The sequence below is a fragment of the Biomphalaria glabrata genome, chromosome 8, assembly GCF_947242115.1.
Source record: "Biomphalaria glabrata chromosome 8, xgBioGlab47.1, whole genome shotgun sequence".
Classification (NCBI taxonomy): domain Eukaryota; kingdom Metazoa; phylum Mollusca; class Gastropoda; family Planorbidae; genus Biomphalaria; species Biomphalaria glabrata.
In genome coordinates this window covers 5,864,061-5,889,690 of record NC_074718.1, presented here as the reverse complement: position 1 = coordinate 5,889,690, position 25,630 = coordinate 5,864,061, and the positions used below count along the sequence as shown (strand labels likewise).

The window sequence follows — 25,630 nt, the reverse complement described above, 5'->3', positions numbered from 1 at the left end:
AAGGGGCTGCACTGTTGGTGATATTAGCCCTCATTGGTGGGACAAGAAATCTGCAAGGGTGTTGCCAGTCAGTCAGTCAGTTTGTAGAGAAAAGTTAGCAGTGGTGATTCAACATGTTCAGATGGACATTTTGCGACAGTTAAGTTTTAAAAGGCAGAGTATGATCTAATTTAATTAGCCAAGTTTAGCTAACATCATCTATGGTAAAGTAATCTATGATAAAGTGGATCAGATGAGAAATCGTACCAATTCTACCTAATACAAACTGCACACAAGCAGAATAAAAAAAAAAAAGTAGGTTAAAAAAATTATAATAAGGTGAACTGAAAAATCAGTTTGTAAAATAATATTCAACTTTGAACTAAAAAAACATAATTGTTTCACAAGGACTCAAAGGATACGATCTACAATAAATAAACCTAGATTGAATATGAGCAATACTGGAATGGTGTACTGCATAAAAATACTTTCCTTTTTCTTAAGGTCTTTTGATAAACTTGAAACATCTTTAAACCTGTCAGAGAAAAAAATAGCATCAATAAGATATAGAAATATATTAGATAAGTTTAGAGCTACAAATTTTGATTACTATAATATGAGAAACAGGGTGTGGTTGTCAATGAAGAAAAAAAAGTGACAGCACAACAATTTAATTGATGTTTAAGTTTCAGATCTTTCAACATTTTCCTAACAGGAAGCCGTGGAGTACTGACCAATAGGCTTTTAATTCAAAGCCACTTAGATGACAGTTTAAAATGATTAACACACAATCAGACTGCCATTATCAGGTTTAAGTCAGCCTGGCCAGATGTATATAATGTACATAACCTGCCCTTGGACTTCAGGAACTTTACTTATCTATCTACATCTTCTATGCTTTCCATTAGGCTATTGAAGGTCCTATGTCTATAACATTCATTCCCAGATTCATTATTAATTACAATTTAGAAATTATTAAAGCCTATGCTTTTATTTGGTGACTCAGTGGCTGAGCGGTAAAACGCTTGGCTTCCAAACCAGGGATCTCTGGTTTAAACCTGGTGAAGACTAGGTTTTGACTTTAAGATCTTTGGGCACCTCTGAGTCCATCCAGTTCTATGGGTACCTGACATTAGTTGGGAAAAGTAAATGCTTTTGGTCAATGTGCTGGCCACATATCACCCTTGTTAACCGTGGGCCACCAAAACAAATGACCTTTACATCATCTGCCTATAGATCGCAAGGTCTGAAAGGGGAACTTTACTTTTAATGCTTTTATTTAATATCTTTAAAAACTTTGCATTAAAAAGTCAACATTTAAAACTCTTAAGTTTGGTTATATTTATTAGTCTCTGCAATAAATATTGTAATTCACCTTAACATGACAATGAATTTTTTTTTAAATTCTATTCCTTTTCAACATATATACATATCTAATTTTCCAAATAAATTTTTTACATACTCAAGAACTGCATAGAAGAATATGAAATCAGTAACAATAACAGACAATCTCTGGAAGTATACAGTTTCTTCACTTGCATAGTCGAGGTTTGAGACTTCAAGCATTTTCGGGTCGAAAAATTGCGCAAAAAATGACAATAACTTTTCAAACCAGGCAAACAACGGAGGGTAGTCCAAAGTCCATTGTGATGTTTCCTAGAGGAAAAAAAACAACAACAGGAAATGATAAGACTAAATTTGTTTTAACTTTTACTACCAAAATATTTGTATCAAATACCATACAATATTTTCAAAATATTATCAACTTTTTGATGTAAACAGAAATTATATCTGAAAATATAAATATAAAAATAGAAACAAAAAATAAATAGTTGGAACTAATGTTTTTTTCTTTGGTAAAAGAGGAGGTTGACATGTATAGGCACCCAAAGCTGGACTGAGTATGCTACTTACATCGACATACCACTGACGTAATGGAAGACTGTGAGTAATGGCCAACCAATTTCTGTGCACTTCAAAATCTGTTGATCGGCTGAAATTAAATGTATTTTAAATATTAAACATTCTGAAAGGTAATATTGTATTGTCCTTGAGAAATTTAGAGAAATATATTAGAAACAATAACATGCTTTGTATGGAGGTTTGTCAACTAGACAATGTTAGGCTTTATTATATTTGAAAGTAGACACACTTCTTCACTTGTCTTTAGACCAATGGTTAGGACCTGATATTTCAATGTCTTTATAACAATACTCTATCATTCATACTTCCAAATCACTCCCAACTATGAGTTTGACCTCTAAGTACAGAGATGCCTCGCCACTTTATGCTTCAACTATTGCGACTTAGCTATTCAATGGCATTCACTTTGCCTTTTGCCTATTGTCTGCTAAATTTGATTGGCGGAAAATTATATATTTTATGAAGTTTTACATAGAACAAAAACTATACGGAGAACTGCCTGATCTGGAAACCACTGTGCAGTTCCTCTCAGATATATAGAATTACTGACCTGAACCCTCCAACATGTAAAATGAGAACGAAGAAGAATATGAAGTTTTACATGAAAACATCCCAAAGTGTATAAAAATTATATTACTATTCTTAACCCAATAGCTCCTATTTCCGGTTAAAAAAAAACAAAGACGGATAACCCCAAATTTAAAAAAATCCTAAAAAATATTTATTTTGAAAAAAAAAAATGAAATTTAAGATCTAATACATATAAACAAACAAACAACTTTAATAAAAAAATAGAACGATATGTCGTTTAAAAAAATATAATATATACTTTTAATACCATTAGAATATAAAAAAGCTTCAAAAATATTCATTTTATACACTGGCTCTATGGACCTGTTTGTTAAAAAAATTATTTAAGCAATAAAAATCTTTCCGATTTTATTAAAAATAGAATTTGTAATCTCCAAAATGATTTGTAATAATGCTTGCAACGAGACTAGAAGAAATCTTCATTATAAAAAGTTTAAATCAAGTATATTGAATAGGGGGTTTTAGAAACGTTCTACAACACTTTAGGACAAAAATGGGAAAAAGTTTCCAACTGCAGAAGGAGCTAATGGGTTAAACCTAACATGAGAGGCTTTGAGGGTGTTCCTGAAGTGTTTACTTTGTCCTCTTGTGATCGCGTCCCTTCTAAAAGAAAGGGGAAATAAAATATTAGTAGACTTAAAGAAAAAATAATGCTTCAACTATATGAAATTTGTGAACTATTTCTATGAATGTTTTCTATTTTTCTTTTATATTATACAGCAACCATCAGCATAAATTAACTTTGCCATCACCTGCTGGTATGGTAATACTTCACTTGCACAAAGACTTAGACTAAATAGACTAATTAAAAAAGCATCATATATCACTCGAACACAGCTACCATCTCTTGAAGAGCTTTTCCATGAAAGATGCCTTTCCAAAACACTCATGATTCTTGAAGATAACCGTCACCCATTAAACCACTATTACATAAGATCTGAACAAAGTGGTGGTTGTCTCCTTTCCATTAGAACTAAAACAGAAAGATTTAAAAACTCCTTCACCCCACTGTCAGTCAGAGTGTTACAAGATCACCTGTCATCATCGAGACGTTCATAGAAGTCTAATTCATAAAGCGCTGGTTGTGAGTGTGTATGTGTTTCGTGTGTGAATGTTGTTCATATCTGCATCTATAATGTTATTGTTACAGTAGTTACGCTGAGGTTGTCAATTGTTGTCAAACTAAATTTCCATTTGATTGGATCAATAAAAATTATCTTATCTTATCTTATGTAGACTGCAACCTTTAGGGGAAATACCAAAAATAAAATACAAAGGTTTGATAGAGAGCTTGCGGTTTTTCATGGATAGCAGTCATCAGGTTGCAAATTTGTCAAAAACAGTTCTTAGTGAGCACCTATGAGGTAAAATAAAACCTGTGTGTACAAAATTTGATGCGGATATGTACGACAGATTTAAAAGAGAACTTGTGAACAATTAGTGAAGTATATCTCAGTCAGTATATCTTATCTTATATAATACAGAAGTATATCTCAGTCAGTATATATATATATCTTAAATCTTATCTACTAAAATCTAGATACTATATATACTCTATAGACTGTCACAACTCACTGGGTGACTGTCTGTACCATGACATTATTTATTATAATTATAATCATATCACATATGATTAAATATTTTTTTAATTATATGATCATAGTAATCATAGTATTCATAGATCTAATTGATTCATCATTTTTATTTTCATGATGATTTAATTTAAGAAGAAAAAGGAATTTAGATTATTTTAGATCTATTAAATCTATAATCTATATCTATATCATATATCTAATATTTAATATCATTTTGATTTTAATCATAGAGATGCTAATATTAATAAAATAGTACTAATAGACTTTAATTATATTTATAGAGTAATACTAATAGAGATTAGAGTCAATAGTGAATAGAGTAAGTATTTTTATGTTAGACGTTACTTCAAAAAAAAGAAGATGATTACGTCCTACGCATCATGCATGTTAACCAATGACTTAAATTAATGACAATAGTAAAGAAACAACAATATTTAAGAAAAGCCTAGTTCAATATCTTACTAAGAAGGTATTAATAGAAGTTTTGCAAACGTTGCAGCCCCAAATAAAAGCCATATGTCTGCCATGTTGTAAACAGAAGAAGCAATATTAATTTTACAGTACTAAAGATTTTCAAGGGACATCACCGAAAAGTAAAGTAAAAATTTTTAATCCATGAAAACACTGACATATATAAAAAGGTTGGGGCGAAATAGTGCCTATAGAGTGCGATGCCATTCTATCTATTTTTCATGGGCCAAAAAATGTTGATATTTTCATTGAAGTTTTAAAGTCCACTTGAATATTAACCACGTAACTTAAAAGATGACGTTATTATCATTTAAAAAAAATTGAAATATTATTATTATAGCTTTTATATAGCGCTACTTTCATGCTTATAGCATGCTCAGAGCGCTTTTTTTGGTCCAATCTCAATTGTGAGACCAGTGGGGGGGGGGGGGGGTATCTAGGAGTTGGTTATCCGTGCTGCCTTTAGGCGCTCAGTAAACACAACTATGCCCGAACCTCGAGCCCCCTTCTAGGTAGCCAAGCCAAGCCAAGTTCAAGCGCACTTAGCCTCTCGACCACGCTTCCCAATATTATAAGTTGGAGACATTTTTTACATCTTCATTGTGAGATTTTTTGACTTACAATGTTTTCATCTGTAGATAACTCTACCAAGTGGTCTATGGTCTTGGAATTCAGTTGTCTCCATCTTGCTTGTTTATTTTATACTATAAGTACTTTTTGTTTGTTTATTTTATACTAAGTACTTTTTGTTTGTTTATTTTATACTAAGTACTTTTTGTTTGTTTATTTTGAAGCCTATTCTTTTTCTTGCTTTACTTAATCTTGGCAAGATTTCTTTCCATTAGGCATACACTCGTAAAACCCTTTTGGATGCCACTGGCTATGGGAGTTCCAACAAAATATTTTATGTTCTTTTTGTTTGGGATACACTGAACTTTATTTTATAAATCGCACATATTTTTATTGTATTTTATTACTTAGAAGATGTCTTTTGAATATAAAATGGATCTGACACTGCAGACACGAGATAGAGCTGTAAGATTTTGCAATGTAGTAGGCCCTAGTAATAAGGAAGTAAAAACAAAATTGATGAAAGGTAATACTATGATTAATCGTGATGCTCCGTGGATCTATTTTATAAAAGAATATTATAAAATCTTTTACACGTGGCTTATTCTGCGGCCCTACCGTCTCAAACGACACTCCGTCCACCCCTGCATGAAACACTAAACCATAATTTACTAATACAAAAACACAAACCAAAAAAATACTCAGAAAAACAAAAAAAAAAACAAGATTACAAAGAGAGTTTGTGTTACACAAACTCAGAGGCGGCCCCCGTCGAAGTCGGATCCCTGTCGGATCGTGACCTCCGTGACCCCAGGCCGTAAGGCTGGTTTGTGACGTAGCAGGTCAGCGACCATTGTTTCTGATCGTAACCAGAGCCTGGCTGTGTGTTAGCGCTTAGGCGAAGTGTTGTAAACTGTAACACAGCCAACGTGTAGTTGTCCTGATGACTATACACAGACGTATTATTAAACTAGACTAATCACTGGATCTAGACTTTATGTATTTACTTAATATACACACTAAGTGATTTTGTTAGCATTAGCGCTTAGGTGAAGTGTTGTAAAATGTAACACAACCAACATGTACTTGTTGTCCTCATAACTATAAACAGATGTATTATTAAACTAGACAAATTACTAGGTCTAGACTTAGATCCTCATAACTATAAACAGACGTATTAAAGTAGATTAAGTACTAGGTCTAGACTTTATGTATTTACTTAATATACACACTAAGTGATTGAAGACTGCTTTGTGTGTGTTGTAAACTGTAGTGTGTTGTAAACTGAACTGTAGCACACCTGGCTGAATGTTTGCATTAGTGCTTAGGCTAAGTGATATAATCTGTAACTCATTAACTGTGTAGTCATGTATGTTATGACTTTTCTATAAACAGTATTACACCTACATATGTTATTAGAATATAAAATTGATCAGTTGCTTTACAACTTAATGTACACACAAATGATAACAAGCATCACAACAGAAATAACACAACATGAAAACAAATGTGTGGTGTTATATAGCAATTTTATTTGCAGACAAAGGATACCACTTTAATGAGTTAAGTTTTTATTGTAATTGCTTAATGAACATATGGAAAAAAAAATTTCAATAATTTACAATACACATTTTAAAAATACAATGATTACATATAATGTTAATGTGATTTAAATATATGGATGGCTGCCTGTTCAAGCGGTTTGCTCATATAATGTTAATGTTATTTAAATTATATATTTTATATGTATGGATGGCTGCCTGGTGGAGTGGCTTGCGCTCCGGATTGTCGCTTAGATTTATTGATGGTCCCAAGTTCAAACCCTGGCCGCTCCCATCCCCAGTCATGCAGTCATTAAATTTCTTTAGAACCACATGAACACAATAACCAACAACATATCTTATCTTATAGATTACACAAGTTACTTCAAAAAACAAGATAATTACCCATAATATAACATCTAACAGTTAGACTTACAGAGAACCTTTATGATGTTTTGATGAATCATTAAAATTAGGAAAGATAAAAGTAATATTTTCATCTTTTTTATTTATCCCACTGTATCTTAAACCTTTAAATATGTAGTGTACATGGTCAATAACTTATATAAGCAGGAATCTGCAGGATGTGGGTAGACAATACTTAATTTAGATAGTCCATAAAAAGTGACATGGTCTTCTTATTTAGTCCTGTTTGGTTTAAGTCAATTTAATATATTTATTTCATTGTCATTTTTTGTATTTGTGTACTTAGTGTTTTCTTTAAAAACATTTAAAAACTGTTAGTATTGTTGGTAAAATTTTTTGTAGAATATTGTTCTATGAGTTCTAACAAATTAGTAATTTCATAAATGTAGGATACAGTTTTAAGAAGTAGCTTATCACCTTTACCAAATACTTCTGTTTGTTTAAAAAAAAAAATATCAAAGAGATGTACCAAGAACAATAGAATATATATATACTACCTTAACTGGACCAGAACCTTTACAATGTACATAAATCATACACTCCTCTTGACAAAGAACATCCAACACGAAGACACATTTATATTTCTTACACTATCTTGAAATTCACTGAAATCACTGATATGTTTTTTTTACTATTATATCCTTATATGTTTGACATGTTTCGGATGTTCCTTCAGAGTTGACGACAGGGGATGGGAGCGGGCAGGGTTTGAACCAGAGACATCGATAAATCCAAACGACAGTCCAGCACACAAACCACAAGACCAGGCAGCCATCCTGCGACTTCCTGAGACTTAACACTTTTTTTAATGCACTCTCTACTCTTTCATGTGTAGTAGCTAGTCCACAATACTTCATCGTCTTCAAAATGTTAACGGCAGATCTGAAAGTTAAAAATAAAGTTTACTATTAATATTTTTTAGATGAAATGCAAACTGTAAATAAATACTGTATATTTTGTATATAATATAATAATATCAAACATTTACTAGAATATCTATTGATAGAATCGTTATTAAATTAATAGATTTACATAGTTCTAGCCTAAAGTAGTATTTACTTCCTAGCAATAGCCTCTTTTTATAGTCTTGTTGATCATCAAATGCATAAAAAATTTAAATTATTTATAATACTAATATTATATGCTAGATGCTAGTAATAATTATTACTTACTTTAGAGTATTCCTTTATAGTACGTAATCCTTCAATACTGTCCATGATACTTCGTCTTGAAAATGTTAATGGCAGATCTGAAAGTTTACAATTAATTTTTTTGAAATGAAATGCAAACTGTATAAAATATAAAATAAAATGTATATATTAGGCCTATATATAACATCTAACATTTACTAGAATAATTTGGTACATACCGGGGTATAAAATATGACAGATCTAATAGTAACTGTCTAACAGTCTAATAGAATGAGTCTATGTAACTATAGAATACTAGTAATAGACTACAATAGATTATAGATCTGTACTTCTACTGGTTATATATATATATCTATATAAAAAATATATAGGCCTATGTATCTCTATCTATTATAAATCTATAAGTTACTACCTGTCTATTTGTACTTCTATATAATATACGGACTATACTATGCTATTGGTATATAAACTAGATCTAGACTCTATAATTATTGACAGAATCGTTATTAAATGAATAGATTTACAATTAGATCTACATGGTCCTAGCCTAGATCAACAAGTATTCAATGCCTAGGCCTAGATTTCTAGATCTACCCACTTTGACTTTATATAATGATTATCATGTTAATCATCAAAAGCATAAAAGTCAATTAATTATGTATAATGTTAATATGCTGGATCTAGAAATATTTACTTACTTTAGAGTACTCCTTTAATGGTAGGTAGATCTAATCCTTCTACTAAGCCAAAGGTAATACCGCTTGCCATTTTTCTTTCTAAGCCACCATTCATCATCTTTTGGTAATCGGAAAGCATATCTGCTAGTAGTGCTAGATCAAGATCCTTTACAAAACGAGACATTTGTTCACCATTGTAGATCTAGAGTTTTAATCCATGATGAATATTTTGAATTTTTGAAAAGTCTAAATCATATTTAGATGAAGATTCTATTTGTTTCAAAAGAAATCTTTCTGTCTATGTAAACTACACAGCAACACAATGGACTGAGTGGTTACGTACACACGCATCAGTGACGCATAACCTTGGCCTCTGACCAGTGATGACGTAGGCCGCGACCTGGTCAGAGCTAAGGCTTTCTATGTCGAAGGCGCCGGTCGGATCTGCATATTCGCAAATAATATTCAAGAGGTGATTTAATTTTGATGTAAAATGTTTTACATGTTTCGGATGTTCCTTCAGAGTTGAAGATAATTACTTCCTAGTCCAAACCTCCCGCAGGACGATGGGGGATGGGAGCGGGCAGGGTTTGAACCCTGGACCATCCATAAAACTGAACGACAGTCCAGCTCGCAAACCGCACGACCAGGCAGCCATCCGATGGTCAAAACTGATAATGTTTCAAAGATTCATTTGCCGTAAATTTAAATATAAATTAAATAAAAAATAGTAGATTAGTTTTAGTAGGCTATATTAAAACATTACAATATTGATCAAAACGTTTGGAAATGAAAATCTACACTTTTTTTTTACACTTTAAGTTTAGAAATTGAAATTCTACATCTTAATCTAGTCTATTTTAGTCTAAATTAGATCTAGAAATTCTAGGTATATAGACTCTAAAATAATTTTAATTAGAATATAAATCCAGATCTAGATATACTGTAATAAAAATCTAGATCTAGTTTAAAAAATCTAGATTAGATCTAAATCAAGATATCATTCCTTTTTTAAACGCGAGTCACATAACGAGGTTTAATAAACATTACTATACCGAGTTCTTTTTTCATTTCATTTGAAGAATTAATTCCATATAGCGTCAGAGGAAAAAAAACACTACGTCACACGGCCTAGCTAGACTAAAAATCGCCTTCATCGATAGAGCCATTTATCGAGTGTTCATTGACTTTGGTGCACCGAGTGCGTTCTTTAAGCATTTCATTTAAAGAATTCATTCCATATGACGTCAAAGGAAAAAAAAACACTACGTCACACTGCCTAGATAGAATAAAAATCGCCTTCATCTTTACGAGCCATTTATCGAGTGTTCATAGACATTGGTGCACCGAGTGCGTTCTTTTAGCATTTCTTTTAAAGAATTCATTCCATATGACGTCAAAGGAAAAAAAACACTACGTCACATGGCTTAGTTAGACTAAAATATGTTTTCATTAATACAAGCAATTTTTCGAGGGTTAATAGACATTGGTGCACCGAGTGCGTCCTTTTAACATTACATTTAAAGAGTCCATTCATATGACGTCAAAGAAAAAAAATTCCATTACCTCACAATAGGCTAGTACCGGAACCAAAAAAAAAAATGTCTTTATTTACACGAGATATTTAACGAGGGTTCATAGACATTGGTGCACTGAGTTCTAATAGAATTTATTTAAAAAGGATCAAAGCCGCATTGTTTTTGCGTTTTGTCTGTCAGTCGGTCTGTCCGTCATCTTGATATAAAAAAAACAACTAAAAGTTATTAAAAATTGATTAACCTTTATTCTACGTTTCAAAACATCGCAATAATTTTTAGGTATGAACACAATTGAAAAGTTTATATAATAGATTGTTCCGGATGTTTGTATAAATAGTAAAAGAAAAAGAGAATTTCAGATAAATGAAATACCGTTAATTAAATTTTTTGGATGGTCTCGTAAAAAAATTAGATGTACTACAGCCATGTAGAGAGATTTTCATACCTTACTTTGGTGTTTGGATTCTGTTTTCCTTAAAAATCGGAACATAATATTAACGATAATTATATTTTTTAATGTTTTAGGTAGAAAGTTAAATGTACTGTAAGAGAGTAGTGAGTTAAAATATTTTTCATAAAAATCCGTAAAAACATTATTTCGTAAATGAGAAGATTATTTGTTTATTAATTAGAAGAAGGAGTTCAAACAATTATCTGGCGTTAGTAGATTTTTAAATAAATTCGGAAATTTCTGGCGACGATCCGGAGTTTTCTTTATCGATTACAAAACTTCTATGTTATGTTTTAGCAAAAAGATTAAATGTCTAAAAAGTAATTTTCAGTAATCAATTCTAGTAAATTACTTTTTTTAAAGCCCTGAACAACCTATCGTCGATATTTTTAAAATTTGTTTAAAGATGAAAATACGGAACAATTTGATATTGATAACCAAATTATAGTGTCAAATAATATAAGTGTAATATTAGTAAATTATGCGATTTCAAACAATCATTAGGCATAATTCATGTTTTATAAAACAATATCCGGAACATTTTTACACTTAATGAAATATAAGTCAGTATAGAGATTTTGATTTAGCATTAATATGCTATTTACATAAAAAACGGAACAACATATTATTGATAATGTGTTTTTGCAACGTTTAAGCATGGAAATTGAATGTAATATAAATTAGAAGAGCAAACAAACATTTGTTGGGGTTGATTAGTTTTGCACAAAAAAATCCGTAACAATCAATTTTTAGATACTTAAAACTATTGAGATGTTACGGGAGGAACATTAAAGTGTAAATCAGATTTTCAATAGCTTTTAGAGTTCTAGTTTTTTTAATCTAATCGTGACGGACAGACCGACCAACAGACAAAACGCACAAAAATAATCTTCTTTTATTCGGATGGGGGCACTAAACAAAAAATAAATAAAATCTGATTTTTTAAAAAAGTTTAAGGCATTGATTTGGCACCTGGTCAAGTAGCGACGTTACGCTACTGCACGAGACTCGCTGCATGAAAAATCCATTAAAAAATGTGCGTGATATTTACATACAAAATGCATTATTAGCCTTTATAAACAAACAGAAATGTTTTCTTTTAATTTTAGCAGCTAGTTGACCAGAAAAAAACATCTTTAACTATTATTTATATTTGTTGTAAACATTTCCTGTACATTTTTAAAATATATTTGACTTAGTGATACTGAAAATACACGAAAATTGTCCATCTTTGTTAGCATATTGTAACATTGCCTCCCTTACATTTACGTAATTGTTTTAGAATTGGTGTATTTTTATGAAAAAAAATAAATCGCTTGCATAATTAATTTTATAAATTAAACGGTTTGCTTTTAGAAAACCAAAAGTAGCCGTTGCACCTAAACTTTTCAAGCCGCATTTAATGATGAAATAATATTTTTCATATCTCTTCTAGTTTTCGAGATCTGAGTGTGCCAGACGGACAGAGGGACATTTTTGCACAAACTAGGCTAATAGCGGCTTTTTCCCCTTACGGGGGCCGCTAAAAAGAGAATGCAATTTCTTATTCCATTTGCTAAGACAAATTCTTATACGTGCTTCGACTTCCCTTCATTAGAGCAGGAAACGGCTTACTTAAATCAGCCAGGAAAACAACTGACCTTGCAGAGCTTAAGACTAATATGCACAATGTAGAGGCGTAACTAGGAATTTTCTATCGTTTGGGGGCTCGGAAGGGGGGGGGGCTTGACCTTTCTGGGGGCCCCAGCATTTTGCGTAATATTTAATTTTTAATGCAAAAAAAAAAAAAAAAAAACCACTCATTGGGGTCCCCTAGAGTGGGGGCCAGGGGGGATTTTCCACTTCTACCCCTCCTCCCTCCACCCTGGCTACGCCACTGGCACGATGGTTGCCTGGACGTGAGGTGTGCGCGCTAGACTGTCATTCAAACGTCTCGTTGGTCCCAGGGTTCATACCGTGCCCACTGTCATCCCCGGTCGTTATCTTCTTATCTTATAAAATACGGACGTTACTTCAGAAAAGAAGATGATTACGTCCTACGCGTGTTCTTAGGTCAACTCTGAACAAAAGCCTGAAGAGACATGTAAAACATTTTACACCAGATTCACACATGCAGAGTCGTAGCTAGTGTGGGGGGAGGAGGGGAAGAATTTGAAAATACCCCCGGCCCCCACTTGATGGGGGGGGGCCCAAATGAGTTATGTTTACATTAAATATTAAATATTACGCAAAATGCAGGGGCCCTCAAAGAGTTTAAACCCTCCCCCGGGCCCCCAAACGATGTCGAATTCTCAGCTACGCCACTGCACACATTGATACGCATAGGACCTAATTAACGTCTGTTATGAGGGAAACTCAGTAGTGCATGTAACCGTAACCTCCGTCGAATGTCGAAGGGCGCCGATGTAACACGGTGTGTAAACACAAAGGACTAACAATTATCAATATAATTATGCAAATCTCACCTAGTTGCTCAATCTGTGTATAAGTTTTTTTTTAAAGTAGAGTTTTCAGGTGGTGGTACTGGTTTTGGGCTAATAATGTGACATAACTGCAGAGTTTTCTTGTTTGTCAATTAAAAATATGCTTTATTAGAAAACGAAATATTTCGATTTTTTAATCATCTCTATGTCTTGTACATAGACATATAGCCTATTAATAGTCTATAGTCTTGTAATAAAAAAGCAAACAAACAAACAATTATAGCTCCTTTTCTTAGGTCATGCTTGCAAAACCTGAACAGAAAATGATTGCTGATGTCAGCCATGTTTTGAAAGTTAAAATGGCGGATGTCATTAGTACATTAGTACGGTACTGAAATTTTGATATATCACTCAAATGACGAAATTAATCGTAAATAAAATAAATGAGAAATGGACGAGCTCTCATCCTAATCACAAGAAAGATGACGCTTACTATAAGCTATCCCGACAAGACCAACATCTAATCTTTCGACTCAGGACCGGACACAACAGAATGCGACAACACATGTACCGGAAGCTCAAAATTGGAACCAGTGAAATCTGCCCATGTGGAGTATCACCAGAGAATGCAGACCACGTCCTCCAAAACTGCTCTCTTTACCAAGAGGCCCGTATAAGACATTGGCCCCAAATCATCCCAATAGAAAGGAAACTATATGGAGAGCTCCCTGATTTGGAAACCACTGCGCAGTTCATCTCATGTATTGGACTACTCATCTGAACACTCCAACATAACAATGAGAACGAAGAAGAAGAAGAACTCAAATGACTTTAGTAAAAAGAAATATGATTTCGTGGCATTGTCAGGGCCACACTGCTCCTCTGTAACATGTGTTGAATTTTATTCTTATTGGAGATATTCATACATGTTTTAAAAATACTCAACGAGATTGTAATCAAGAGTCTTTTATTTAAAAATTTACTGACAATTTATTTATTTATAAATATATTTATTATAAATTTACTTATAAATAGAGTAAAATTTTGTAAAATATATAATTGGATATAGTAATGCCTCATAATATAATAATATACTTACGGTCTACGGAAGACATATCCGCAAACATTCTAATTATATATATATATATATATATATATATATATATATCATGGGCGTAGCCAGGGGGGGGTTCTTGGGGTTCAAACCCCCCCCGAAATGAAATCCCCCCCCAGCGGGGGGGGGGGGGGGGACGGAATTAAATGACTGATTTTTGCTTTCATTTTGTTTATTTTAGGTGAGATTTTAATACTAAATCATCACTTACCACAGCACAGCCAAGGCAGTTTTGAGTTAAAAACCCTCTACCAGGGGGTTTTGAGTTTAAATCCCCTTACCAGGGGGTTTTGAGATTTAAAAAACCCCTATCAGGGGGTTTTGAGATACAAATCCCTCTACCAGGGGGCTTTGAGTTTAAAACCCCCTACAGGGGGTTTTGATATTTAAACCCCCTACCAGAGGTTTTTGCAGTTAAATCCCCCTCTTCTATGAAACAAAACAAAAAAAAATGCAAACAACAATCACCAAATTCCAACAGCACAGTTGAGGAAGATTTTGATTTTAAAACCCTCTCCAAAATTTACAATTAACCCCATCTTCAATATAAAAAAAGCAAATTACACACTCAAAATTCTATGAGCGTAGCCAAAGGGGTTTTGAGTTTAACCCCCCCCCCCCTCCAGTTGGGGTTTGAAGCTAAAAAGTACCTCTTCAATATAAAAAAAAGCAAATTACACACTATAAAATCTATGAGCGTAGCCAAAGGGGTTTTGACTTTAAATCCCAGTCCTCCAGATGGCTTTTTCTTTAAAGTTTAAAACCCCTCCAGATGGTTTTGAGTTTAAAATTCCCCTACAGAGCGTTTAGAGTTGAAAACCTCTCTCTTCAATATTATTTTAAAGCAAACTACAGTCACCAAATTCTAAGATCGTAGCTAAATGGGGTTTTGAATTAAAAACAAAACAAAAAAAAAAACTCCAGAGATTTCATAGTTTAAAACCCCTCAAAAGATGATTTGACGAAGAAACTTTCCTTTTCGATATAAAATCTAAAGCGAAATACAGGCATGTAATTCCAAGAGCATAGTCAAGAAAGGTTACAAATTTCTACCAGTGGCTTGGGCTCCATTAATAAAGTGTGAATAGTCTTCTGTCGAAATTGAAAATCATTAAATGTGTCTCAACAAAGATGGCTAAGACAGATTTTAGGAGTCAGTCATAGAGATCGGGTCTAAATCAAAGAAATCATATGCCGAACTGGGAGTCGAATCCTTAGTAAGGTTGTGACAGAGCGTCGCATGAGGTTTTGCGGGACATGTTCTCACACAAAATGAATTACGCAAAATAAGAGTTGCGGAAACAGCTTGCCGGAAAATGCGCCGAACGGCGCGAGAGGGTCTAAGTCAGTAAGAATAGCACATTAGGTTTTTGAAATAAAACTTTTTAATAGCAAGATAATGCACTGTAGATACCTCAGAATATGCATTTTGTTGGCTTTCAATACCAGAAATAGTGCTCGGCGGCGGGGCTTCGCCCCGCGCTGGGGGAGCGCTGCGAACTCCCTCAGACCACCTTGCTAGCAAGGGCGGGGAGTCTACAATAAACAATAAACGTCTTCCGAAGGGGTCAGAATGTAATAAAGATTAATTATGTACACACACACACACACATATATATATATATATATATATAATTTTTTTCCGCGGAGAGGGGGGGGGTCGGGGGGGGGGAATCCCCCCCAAAACCCTCCCCGAAAAAAAATCCTGGCTACGCCCATGATATATATATATATATATATATATATATATATATATATATATATATATATATATATATATATATATATATATATATCACCCGTGACACAATGAGTGAATTAAATACATACATTGTCAATAAATATATCTTTCTAGTGCAACTATAGACAAGGAGAACTATTACGATTTAATAGGGCCTACTTTTAAATGATATCCCATAGAATGATAGATATCGGTCTTTTTAGGCCAAGATAAAAAAAAAATTCGATGTTAAAGTTGTCAGTATTTCAAAAAATGCCTCCAGCTGTCCAGGGCCGGCCTTCACAAATTGCAGGGCCCATGGATACTTGCGAGGCCCCTCTTCTACATTTTTTGTTTACAATAGCAACTATTTCTATTAATTAGATCATTATATATCAACATGTATTATACAACATGCATAGGAAGCAACTCAAACGCAATACGTTCCAGTGGTTTAAGTAAAGTGACGTCAATCGTACGATACACTAAATATGTTAACCCTTTATAAATCCTACAGCTTTTAAAAACCGTGACAAGAGCCAGACTGATGCGAAACGTATATTGCGTGGCCGCAGCCAGGAGCGGGGCCCAATTTGGAGCAATCGATCAAATAAGACAATGCCGGCCCTGGCTGAGACATAGATCATGAAGAAGGATTTTACAGGGTTTTTTTAATAAAAAAAAATTACAGTGACACAATGCAATATGAACACATACATGTATTAATGTCATTAGAGTCGTCTATTATTATGGAGATGAATTTAAGGAATGAGATTAATGTTTCAAACCAAGAGTTTTTAAACGCACACTTAGAAAGAAGACTTCCTAATGCCCTTTGAGTGGGACAGATTTTATAAACGCTAAAAAGATCTCTAGCCAAGAAGATCGCTCAATGCACCACTAGCCATTTATTGCCTTTGATTTTTATTTCCCAACATTGTATTGATCTTAGCACTATGTTAGTAGACGAACACAATTAAAAGTACTGACCAATAGAGGTGTATATATACAGAAAATACTGAAGCTTCTTCTGTATCTTTCTCTTTGTTCCCCCCCCCCCTCTCTCTCTCTGTCTGTCTCTCTCTCTCGACATCATTAATATACAGACTTAGTGATATAGAAAGTCTATTGATTATTTTGCATTGGCGGCAACTGAGACACCAGTAATAGAGGGCTTTAAGTATCATTAATCCTTAAGTATCATTGAGCCTTAAGTATCATTGAGCCTTCAGTATCATTGAGCCTTAAGTATAATTGAGCATTTAGTATCATTCAGGCTTCAGTATCATGAGCCTTCAGTATCACTGGGCCTTCAGTATCATTTGGGCCTTCAGTATCATTGAGGCTTATGTATCATTGAGGCTTATGTATCATTGAACCTTACGTATCATTGAGCCTTTAGTATCATTCAGGCTTCAGTATCATTGAGCCTTCAGTATCATTGAGCCTTTAGTATAATTCAGGCTTCAGTATCATTGAGCCATCAGTATCACTAGGCCTTCGGTATCATTGAGCTTTAAACATCACTGAGCCTTTAGTATCATTGAGGCTTCATTATCATTAAACCTTAAACATAATTGGCCCTACAGTATCAAAATGTTTCTGAATGATCCTTCAGAAATGAAGATGAATGACGTCCTAGCTCAAAACACTATCCGGTACGCTTACCACACGACATATATTATAGAGCAGCGGTTCTCAACCTTTTTTAGCTCCGAGACCCACAGGTTGAGAACCGCTGTTATAGAGCCTCCAGTGTCAGCTGTGCGTAGAAAAATTGTTCGACGAACTTAACACTTAGCTTTTCTGTGAAACTTTGTACGGGATAATATCACAATTCACCAATGTTTGTCCGTTAACTTTGTAAACAGGTGCTCCAGCTATTCCACTGCAAGTGTCCCCATTGTAGCTGTCGTCTGTTTCCCCCTTGTCATTACGGAATGGTGGAACCCATAGACATTTAGGCAGCCCGTGAGGATGACACGGTACAACTGTCAGACTGTCGGTCAGACTTTTGTCGAATTTAGTTCTCAACTGTGTTTCCACCTTTCCCAGTTCTTCGATTAGTTTTAAAATTTTGCTTGACACGTCAATGTCGTGGGTCGCTAATAAAATGTCACAGGTTCTCGTCTGCCTGTTCGTTTTGGTGACGTCATAGACGTAGAGAAATTTGGCTTTGTCCAGCTGGCTCTCGTCATCGTAGTAAAGTATACATTTGGCCAGCTTCGTGCTTTTGCTGTTCGCAAAGTTGAAGGACGTTCTGGCAGCAAACGAAGCCCACTCTGGCTTAGGCTTCTTCGACTGCACACATACAGGGCAAGGACACGTAGCCTTTTTTGGTCGTCTGCTAAAATCTCGATAAATGATAAAACACGTGAACTGATCGTTAGGTAAAATCAGACAGCCGGTCAGGCAACAGAGGTTGGTGATAGCTTTCACTACAAGATCATCCTGGCCACTTTTTGGTAATAAGTTGATGTTGAAATCTTTCACTTGTAGAAATTCTGCATGCATATCTTTATAGATGCAATGTTTTGAGGAAAGTTTTAGTCCTTTTAAGAAGTATGGAATTGTGCCAGTGTTTTCTGAAATAAAAACCAAGAGATATTTTCAACACGTCTAGATAATGATAGCTAAAATATAATACTTAATGGAGATTTTTTTTCTTATCTTATATATTAAAGACGTTACTTTAAAAAAAAAAAGAAGATAATTACGTCCTACGCATTTCATGTGTCAATCTAGTCATGCATGTTAATCAATTACTTTGCTAAGTCGTTGGTTTTCCTGGCTGATTCAGGCAACCCATTCCATTCTATAACGGCATCAGGAAAGAAGGAGCATTTGTGCGAATTTGTTCTAGTGTATGGAATAAGAAATGTGCCTCTATCTTCATGTCTTTCTGAGTATTTCATTAGGTTTTGTTTTTCTGTTTGTAAGTTATGGTTTAGTGTTTTATGTATTATAGCTACTTTACTTTTTATTCTTCTGCCCTGAAGTGTCTCTAAGTTTAATGATTTTACTAACGGTGTTACTCTAATCAAATTGGAATATTCTTTTAGTTATAAATCTCCCTGCATTATTTTGTATTCGTTCTAGTTTCTTTATGCTTTCTTGAGTTGAGGGATCCCAAAACAGAGAATGTAAATTCTAATATTGGCCTAACTAAAGTTAAATAGTATTTTAATTGTATAGTTTTTGTTTGATTTAAAAAAAAAATTCTTTTGATAGACCCTAATGTTTTGCTTGAATTTTTAATAATTTCATCACTATGGGGACTCCATGATAGCTTTTTATTTATTATTACACCTAGATATTTCGAAAGATCCGCACGATAAACTGAACAATGTCAAGGACGCTTAATTAAACTTCCGCACGATAAACTGATCAATGTCAAGGACGCTTAGGCTAATTAAATTTGCCCGTTTCCAACTAAAAAAAAATGAATGGAGCTTTAGTTTTAATAATATTTCAATGTCTGACATTGGATCTCCGTATCACTTCTCTTTAATACAGCTAAATATTAGCTCATTTGTTCTCATTCATACATTGCTACCAACGTAATCGTTTAGAAAATTTGATTTCACATTTCTTAAAATGGCACAAAAATGTTCATACACTTTTTAAAAATAAATCGCTTTTCAGCACTCCTCTCTATTCTGAACACCGGAGACAATAAAAAGCTAGCTAGTTAGAGTTTCTCCGAGGTCAATGAAAATCTCCATTGCCACTGAAAACCAACGATTGAATTCTAACGATGTTTTGTCAAATGTTTTACATGCTTCCCATGTTCCTTCATAGTTGAAGATGGTTTACTTCCTAGTCCAAACCTCCCGCAGGACGACCGGGGATGGGAGCGGACACGATTTGAACCCTCGACCATCGATAAATCCGAACGACAGTCCAGCGCGCAAACCGCACTACCAGGCAGCCATCCAATACCCAATCATTTAACATTTACTAACATTTAAAAGCGCTAAATGTAATTTGTAATTAGTTGGCATGAAAAGCCTATGGGGTCTCTATATATATTTCTATGTCTATGGGCTTACAGCTGTCTAAATTGTAACACTTGCCTTTGGGTTTCCTCTTTTCGCGTCGTTTATTCCAAAATAGATTTTCTTGTAATTTCTTCAACATTTTTGCGTTTGGCTTGCGAAACCTTTTTTTGGGCAGTTTTTTTACGCGTTGGACTGCAGTGTAATAAAGGTGGCGTCCTTTGACTATAAAGAATCTCCATAAATTATACAACTTTCGCTTTTTGTTGAAAGACTTGCTGTGGATAATGAAGAATATGGTTGATTTTTGTTGATCTTTGGAAAGGAAACTGTCATTGAGCTCGCACCCCTCTCCGCTGATGTTGCGGTTATAGCGTTTATTGCCACTGTGGGGCGGAAAGTTGATAGTTACGTTTTCGTTCCCTATAATAAGCACCGGCGCCCCGCTAGATCCAGGGCAAGTGGGCGTGTCGTAGGTGTAAGTGACGGGAACGACAGCGGTTCGGGAATCGTCGTCTACCTTACGTTGCTTTGACCTACCGAGGCTGATGTTCTTCTCCAGGCCGTGGGGATGCGAGATGATAAGTGTCAGATAGTCTCCCCTCTGCATGGCGGTCAATTTTTCTTGCTCACTTGGCTCGCGCGCGTTTCTGTAGCAGCTCTCGATGCCGAGAATCACGGCGTCGTGCACATCCTTGCTGTGCGTCGCCACCGCCAGTTCGCAGGAGTCGCTCTCTATTTTTTTCCTAATAACTTTGTACCCTCGTAGAGTGACCACTCTTGATCTGTCCTTCGGGTCGTCGTAGTTGAGAATTACCCGGACACTTCTGGCCTCAACAATGTCGTAAACTACGTGATTCGCCGTGCTGACGCAGAGTTTCCCCCACTGCTTGTAAGGGTTTGGGCTTAATTTACACTCAGGACAAGGACAGGGCGTAGACGTTCTCCAGTAGCAACGCTGAGCATTCCAGAGTATTCCCGTGCCGACATTAATATCATTTTCTCTCAGAATATCTCTGCCTTTTCCAAGACTCTGAGGTCTTTTCTTACTCTCTTCGTGAACTTCGACCTTCACAACAAGCCCTGTAATAACCCGGATGTAATCGATCAGATCCTGTCTCCTGTAGTCTTCTGGTAAATCTTTCAACTCAAACAATTTGGCTTGCTTGAATTTTTTATGTCCAGGATTTTTACAGCATACCACGCAGGAGTCGTGAAGGTTAAGGTCGTGTACCGTTTCTCCAGATTTGGCATTATGTTTGATTGAGTTTGGCCTACATTTATATTTTACAGCTAATATTATCTGAAAAAAAAAAGTCACATAAAATAATAAGAATAAGCCAGATTTTTGTGTTTAGAATGTGGTCAAAGTAAATAATCAAACAAGCCAGATTGTCTTTGAGTTGTTAAGTAAACCTCGGTCATGTAATTATTTCAAACTGAAGAGTGTAGTCACAATAAAGAATAGAATATTTTTTTAAATGTATAAGCCTTTATCCGTTGCTATCACAAACACACGGCGTTACCCGAGTTTATCTTACAAGATAAAACGAAACCAATAAGATTTAGTCCTGAAAATGCTTCTTGTCTGTTGGTACTTGGTGTTCAGATCAGCATTTGTAAACAGAACATCTAGGTTATTCGTAACAATAACATAAGCTTGACAGTTTTTTTTTATGGCCACCTGGAGGATAGATTATTTACTTTGACCACATTCTAATTTTCAATTTACATAAATGATTTACCGAATTGCGTTACTTTAGAAACAAAAGTCAGTTTATTTGCAGACGATTGCATAGTATAAAGAACAATAAAAACAACACAAGATACATAGCTTTTACAAGAGAATTAGATGAATTAAAGAAATGGGAATCAAATTGGAGCATGTCTTTCCACCCAGAAAAATGTCAGTTATTTATAGTAACAAAAAAAAACCACTAAAACAAAATGATTCCACTTATTTTATTCATGATAAACCAGTAACACAGACTAAATACCTAGGTGTTATAATAAATGAAAAACTGTCATGGAATCCCCATATTGATGAAACTATTTTAAAGAATAAAATAAAAAAAAGCTATAGGGTTTAATTAAATAAATTTATATAAATAAAATAAGAACATAAAATTAAAATGTTATTTAACCTTGGTTAGGCCACTTAATTATAGAATATGCATCCTCCGTTTGGGACCCCTCAACTCAAGAAAACATTTAGAAACTGGAACAGACACAAAATAGAGCAGTGAGATTCATAACAAACGAATATTCTCAGTTGACTAGAGTAACACCTTTAGTAAAATCACTAAATTTAGAAACCCTTCAGAACATGGGCGTAGACGGGGAGGGAGGGGTTGGGGTTCAACTCTCCCCCCGAAATGAAATCAGGGGGGGGGGGTCGGAATTTAGTGACTGATTTTTTGCTTTGATTTTGTTTATTTTAGGTGAGATTTTAATATAAAACCATCACTTGCCCCAGCGCTGCCAAGGGGTTTTTGAGTTTACCCCCCCCCCTACCAATTGAATCCCCTTTTCTATAAAACAAAACAAAAAAAAAAATAATACAAGCGACAATCCCCATATTCCAAGAGCATAGCTAAGAAAAAGCTTTTGATTTTAAAACCCCCTTCGAAATAAACGATAAAACCCGCTCTTCAATATAAGACTATTGTCACCACCTCAAAGTTGGTGCCATAGTGTAGATACCCTGTTTTGATGTGAGTGTTATTCCAAACTCATGGTTTAACAAGGTGAACACTTTGAACCTGGAGTTAACCAGTTACTTGACAGCAGTCAGTTAGACACAGTCAGTAAGGGCAGTTAGAGAGAGTCAGTAAAGTAAGTTACTTTTGGGTCCTCAGAGAAGAAGGACTTATGTTTTTTTGGGGAAATTCTATGACATGGTGTAAAGTGTCAAGGAGTATCATTATGAAATGTATTGGATGTTAAATTTCACATATATTTCTGGAAGTTATTGTTTATTAATTCATTGAGCCATACGGCTGGATTGCCTAAGTAAAGTTCCGCTTTCAGACCTTGTGGTCTATAGGGCAGATGATGTAATGGTCATCACTTTTTTGGGTATCATGTAGCCAGCACAACGACCAACCGCCTTTACTTTTTCCCTAACTAATGTCAGGTACCCATTAGAGCTAGGTGGACTCAGAGGCGCCCGAAGATCCCGAAATTAAAAATCCCAGTCTTCACACCCCGGTCCCCGGTTCGGAAGCCAAGCGCTTTACCGCTCAGCCACCGCGCCTCCTATATATATATATATTATTTCATCTTACTAAATGTCTTGTCTGCTGATACAGTGTTAGTCTGTGAATTTCTATGTTGGTCGTTATTTATAAGACTCAGAACACGCGCACAAGAATCCAAAGTAACATCCAATAATATGAACCCAGTGTCACCACGCCTACATCTGAAACCACCCCAGTGACATTTATGATGTCTGAAAATTCACGCCGGTGACAACCAACCATTCATTAGATTCTATGAGCGTAGCCAAGAGGGGTTTTGTGTTTTCTCTCCGCCCCCATCTCCCCCCGAAAAAAAAAATCCTGTCTACGCCCATGCGTCAGAATAGAAGACTTAAAAGTAAAGTAGCAATTATACATAAAACATTGAACCATAATGTTCAAATACAAAAACAAAATTTAATAAATTACTCAGAAAGACACAAAGATAAAGGCACATTCCTTGGTCCATATGCTAGGACAAATTTGTACAAATACTCCTTCTTCCCTAGCAATATTAGGGCATGGAATGGGTTGCCTGAGCCAGCCAGGAAAACTAATATATTGGCAGAATTTAAGTCATTGGTTAACATGCATGACAAAATGCATGACGAGTAGAACGTAATCATCTTCTTTTTTTAAGTAACGTCTGTATTAGATAAGCAAAGATAAGAAAGGCACATATACACAGTGCGATTCATAAGAGGGCCATTCCAATTAAACTAGAATACACGAGCCGAAAGGAGGTTTTTAATATGAGAGCAGCTTTTTTCTTAAGTGCAGAAAAAAAAATATCATCATTACTATAAAAAAATAAATGCTCCCATACCAAAATAATATCATAGAATCTATCAAATATTTCAAATTAGAAATGAAAAGTAGAACAGTACAACAGTTGCTTATATAAGATATTTTATTAACGGGGAAGGGGAGAGAATCGATGCTCCAATTCACGGGTCGGTCCTATTCAAATTGTTAGATACTAGAATTTGCTGGGGGGAGCGTTTTTCTTTGTGCCATTGTATTATTATTGTTATTAGAAAACAGGGAGGGGTTCATGGCAAACTAAACAATATATAACCTGGGAACAAATCAATGGGTGTAGCCGGTGGGTGGTGTTCGTTAATCGATGGTCATAATGTGGTATATGCCTACATAGATCTAGTTATATGGCTATAGTTATAGGTATTGTTTAGATTTCGAAGAGTAAGAATAAAAATATGCATTGTCATCCTTGTCATTTCTACAGCTCATGAGAAACTTACCAATGTAATGAAAACTATTCCGAACACTAAAACTATAAGCAAGTCATCCTGATGTTGTAAATATTCCATACAGGTGAAATAATCTGTGATTACATACAACCTTAATCCGTTCAGCATTGTAAACTGGAATAAATTCCATTGCTAATTTGGCCCGGAATACTGACATTATTTAGTTTTTGTAATAGCGGGAAGATCCGTTAGCTGTCCGGACATTTTTTATATCAGCTGTATTTCGAGATCGGATAAATGTTTCCTATGGGTGGGCGGTGATGTAACTACGCAGTTAGGCTCACGAATGTTCGGAAGGACACGGTTATCTTGGTCGCTGTGTTGCTAGCCATGTTTACCTCACTCATCATGTTTGTTAGAGAAGTACTTGAACTTTGAAGGTAGGGGACACGGCTATTCGTTCACTGACATTTCGTTCACCGACAAATCGTTCACGACTTTTCGTTCACGCGACTATTCGTTCACCAGACATTTCGTTCACCCGACAACTCGTTCACGCGACTATTGGCTCACGGATTATTCGCTCACAGACAACTTGTTCACCGACAACTTGTTCACCGACAGTTGGTTCACGACAAATCGTTCACGCGACAAATCGTTCACAGACAAATTGTTCACAGACAAATCGTTCACAGACAAATCGTTCACTGGATATTTTCAAAAACAAAAAATTGCTAGAGATCGGGCCTGATCCGAAATTCTTTGTTAATTTTTGTTTGTTTGTTGTTAATATTTTGTTAACGAGGACAGTATGTGATAAAATATTATACTTAAAAGAAAAAAGAGATCTTACAAGCAAGCTGAAACATTTAAATGGGCCCTCACTTTACTATAGGTAACATTTTTACTTTCAACATGTAGGCCTTCTTTTACACTCATGTCCATCATGTAGTCTTGTTCGACCGACCCATATTTGCTTATCTTCTTTATAGCAGTCCAGATGTTTAATTAA

The 25,630-nt window shown here is 34.9% G+C and overlaps 1 protein-coding gene and 1 long non-coding RNA gene across 4 annotated transcripts in view; both read right to left on the bottom strand.

The window, feature by feature from the left end:
* Window positions 1-25,118, bottom strand: part of LOC106053966 (probable dolichyl pyrophosphate Glc1Man9GlcNAc2 alpha-1,3-glucosyltransferase) — a 41,771-nt gene extending 16,653 nt beyond the window's left edge. The window contains exons 1-4 of one of the 3 annotated variants that reach the window (XM_056037845.1): window positions 24,670-24,773; window positions 1,894-1,972; window positions 1,442-1,635; window positions 402-514 (exon numbers count right to left, since the gene is read on the bottom strand). In XM_056037845.1, the coding sequence (XP_055893820.1) occupies window positions 402-514; window positions 1,442-1,545 (217 nt within the window). In that variant the 5' untranslated portion in view covers window positions 1,546-1,635; window positions 1,894-1,972; window positions 24,670-24,773. Of the gene's footprint in view, window positions 1-401; window positions 515-1,441; window positions 1,636-1,893; window positions 1,973-4,550; window positions 4,675-16,206; window positions 18,756-20,246; window positions 21,472-24,669 lie in introns of those variants that run through there. The other 2 variants (XM_056037844.1, XM_056037843.1) reach the window with 2 other exon arrangements.
* Window positions 6,640-9,351, bottom strand: LOC106053372 (uncharacterized). The gene is made up of 3 exons (XR_008779327.1): window positions 8,946-9,351; window positions 8,269-8,345; window positions 6,640-7,978 (listed from the first exon to the last, which is right to left on the bottom strand). It is a non-coding gene; the product is annotated as an uncharacterized LOC106053372 (long non-coding RNA).
* Window positions 25,119-25,630: the final 512 nt, after the last annotated feature.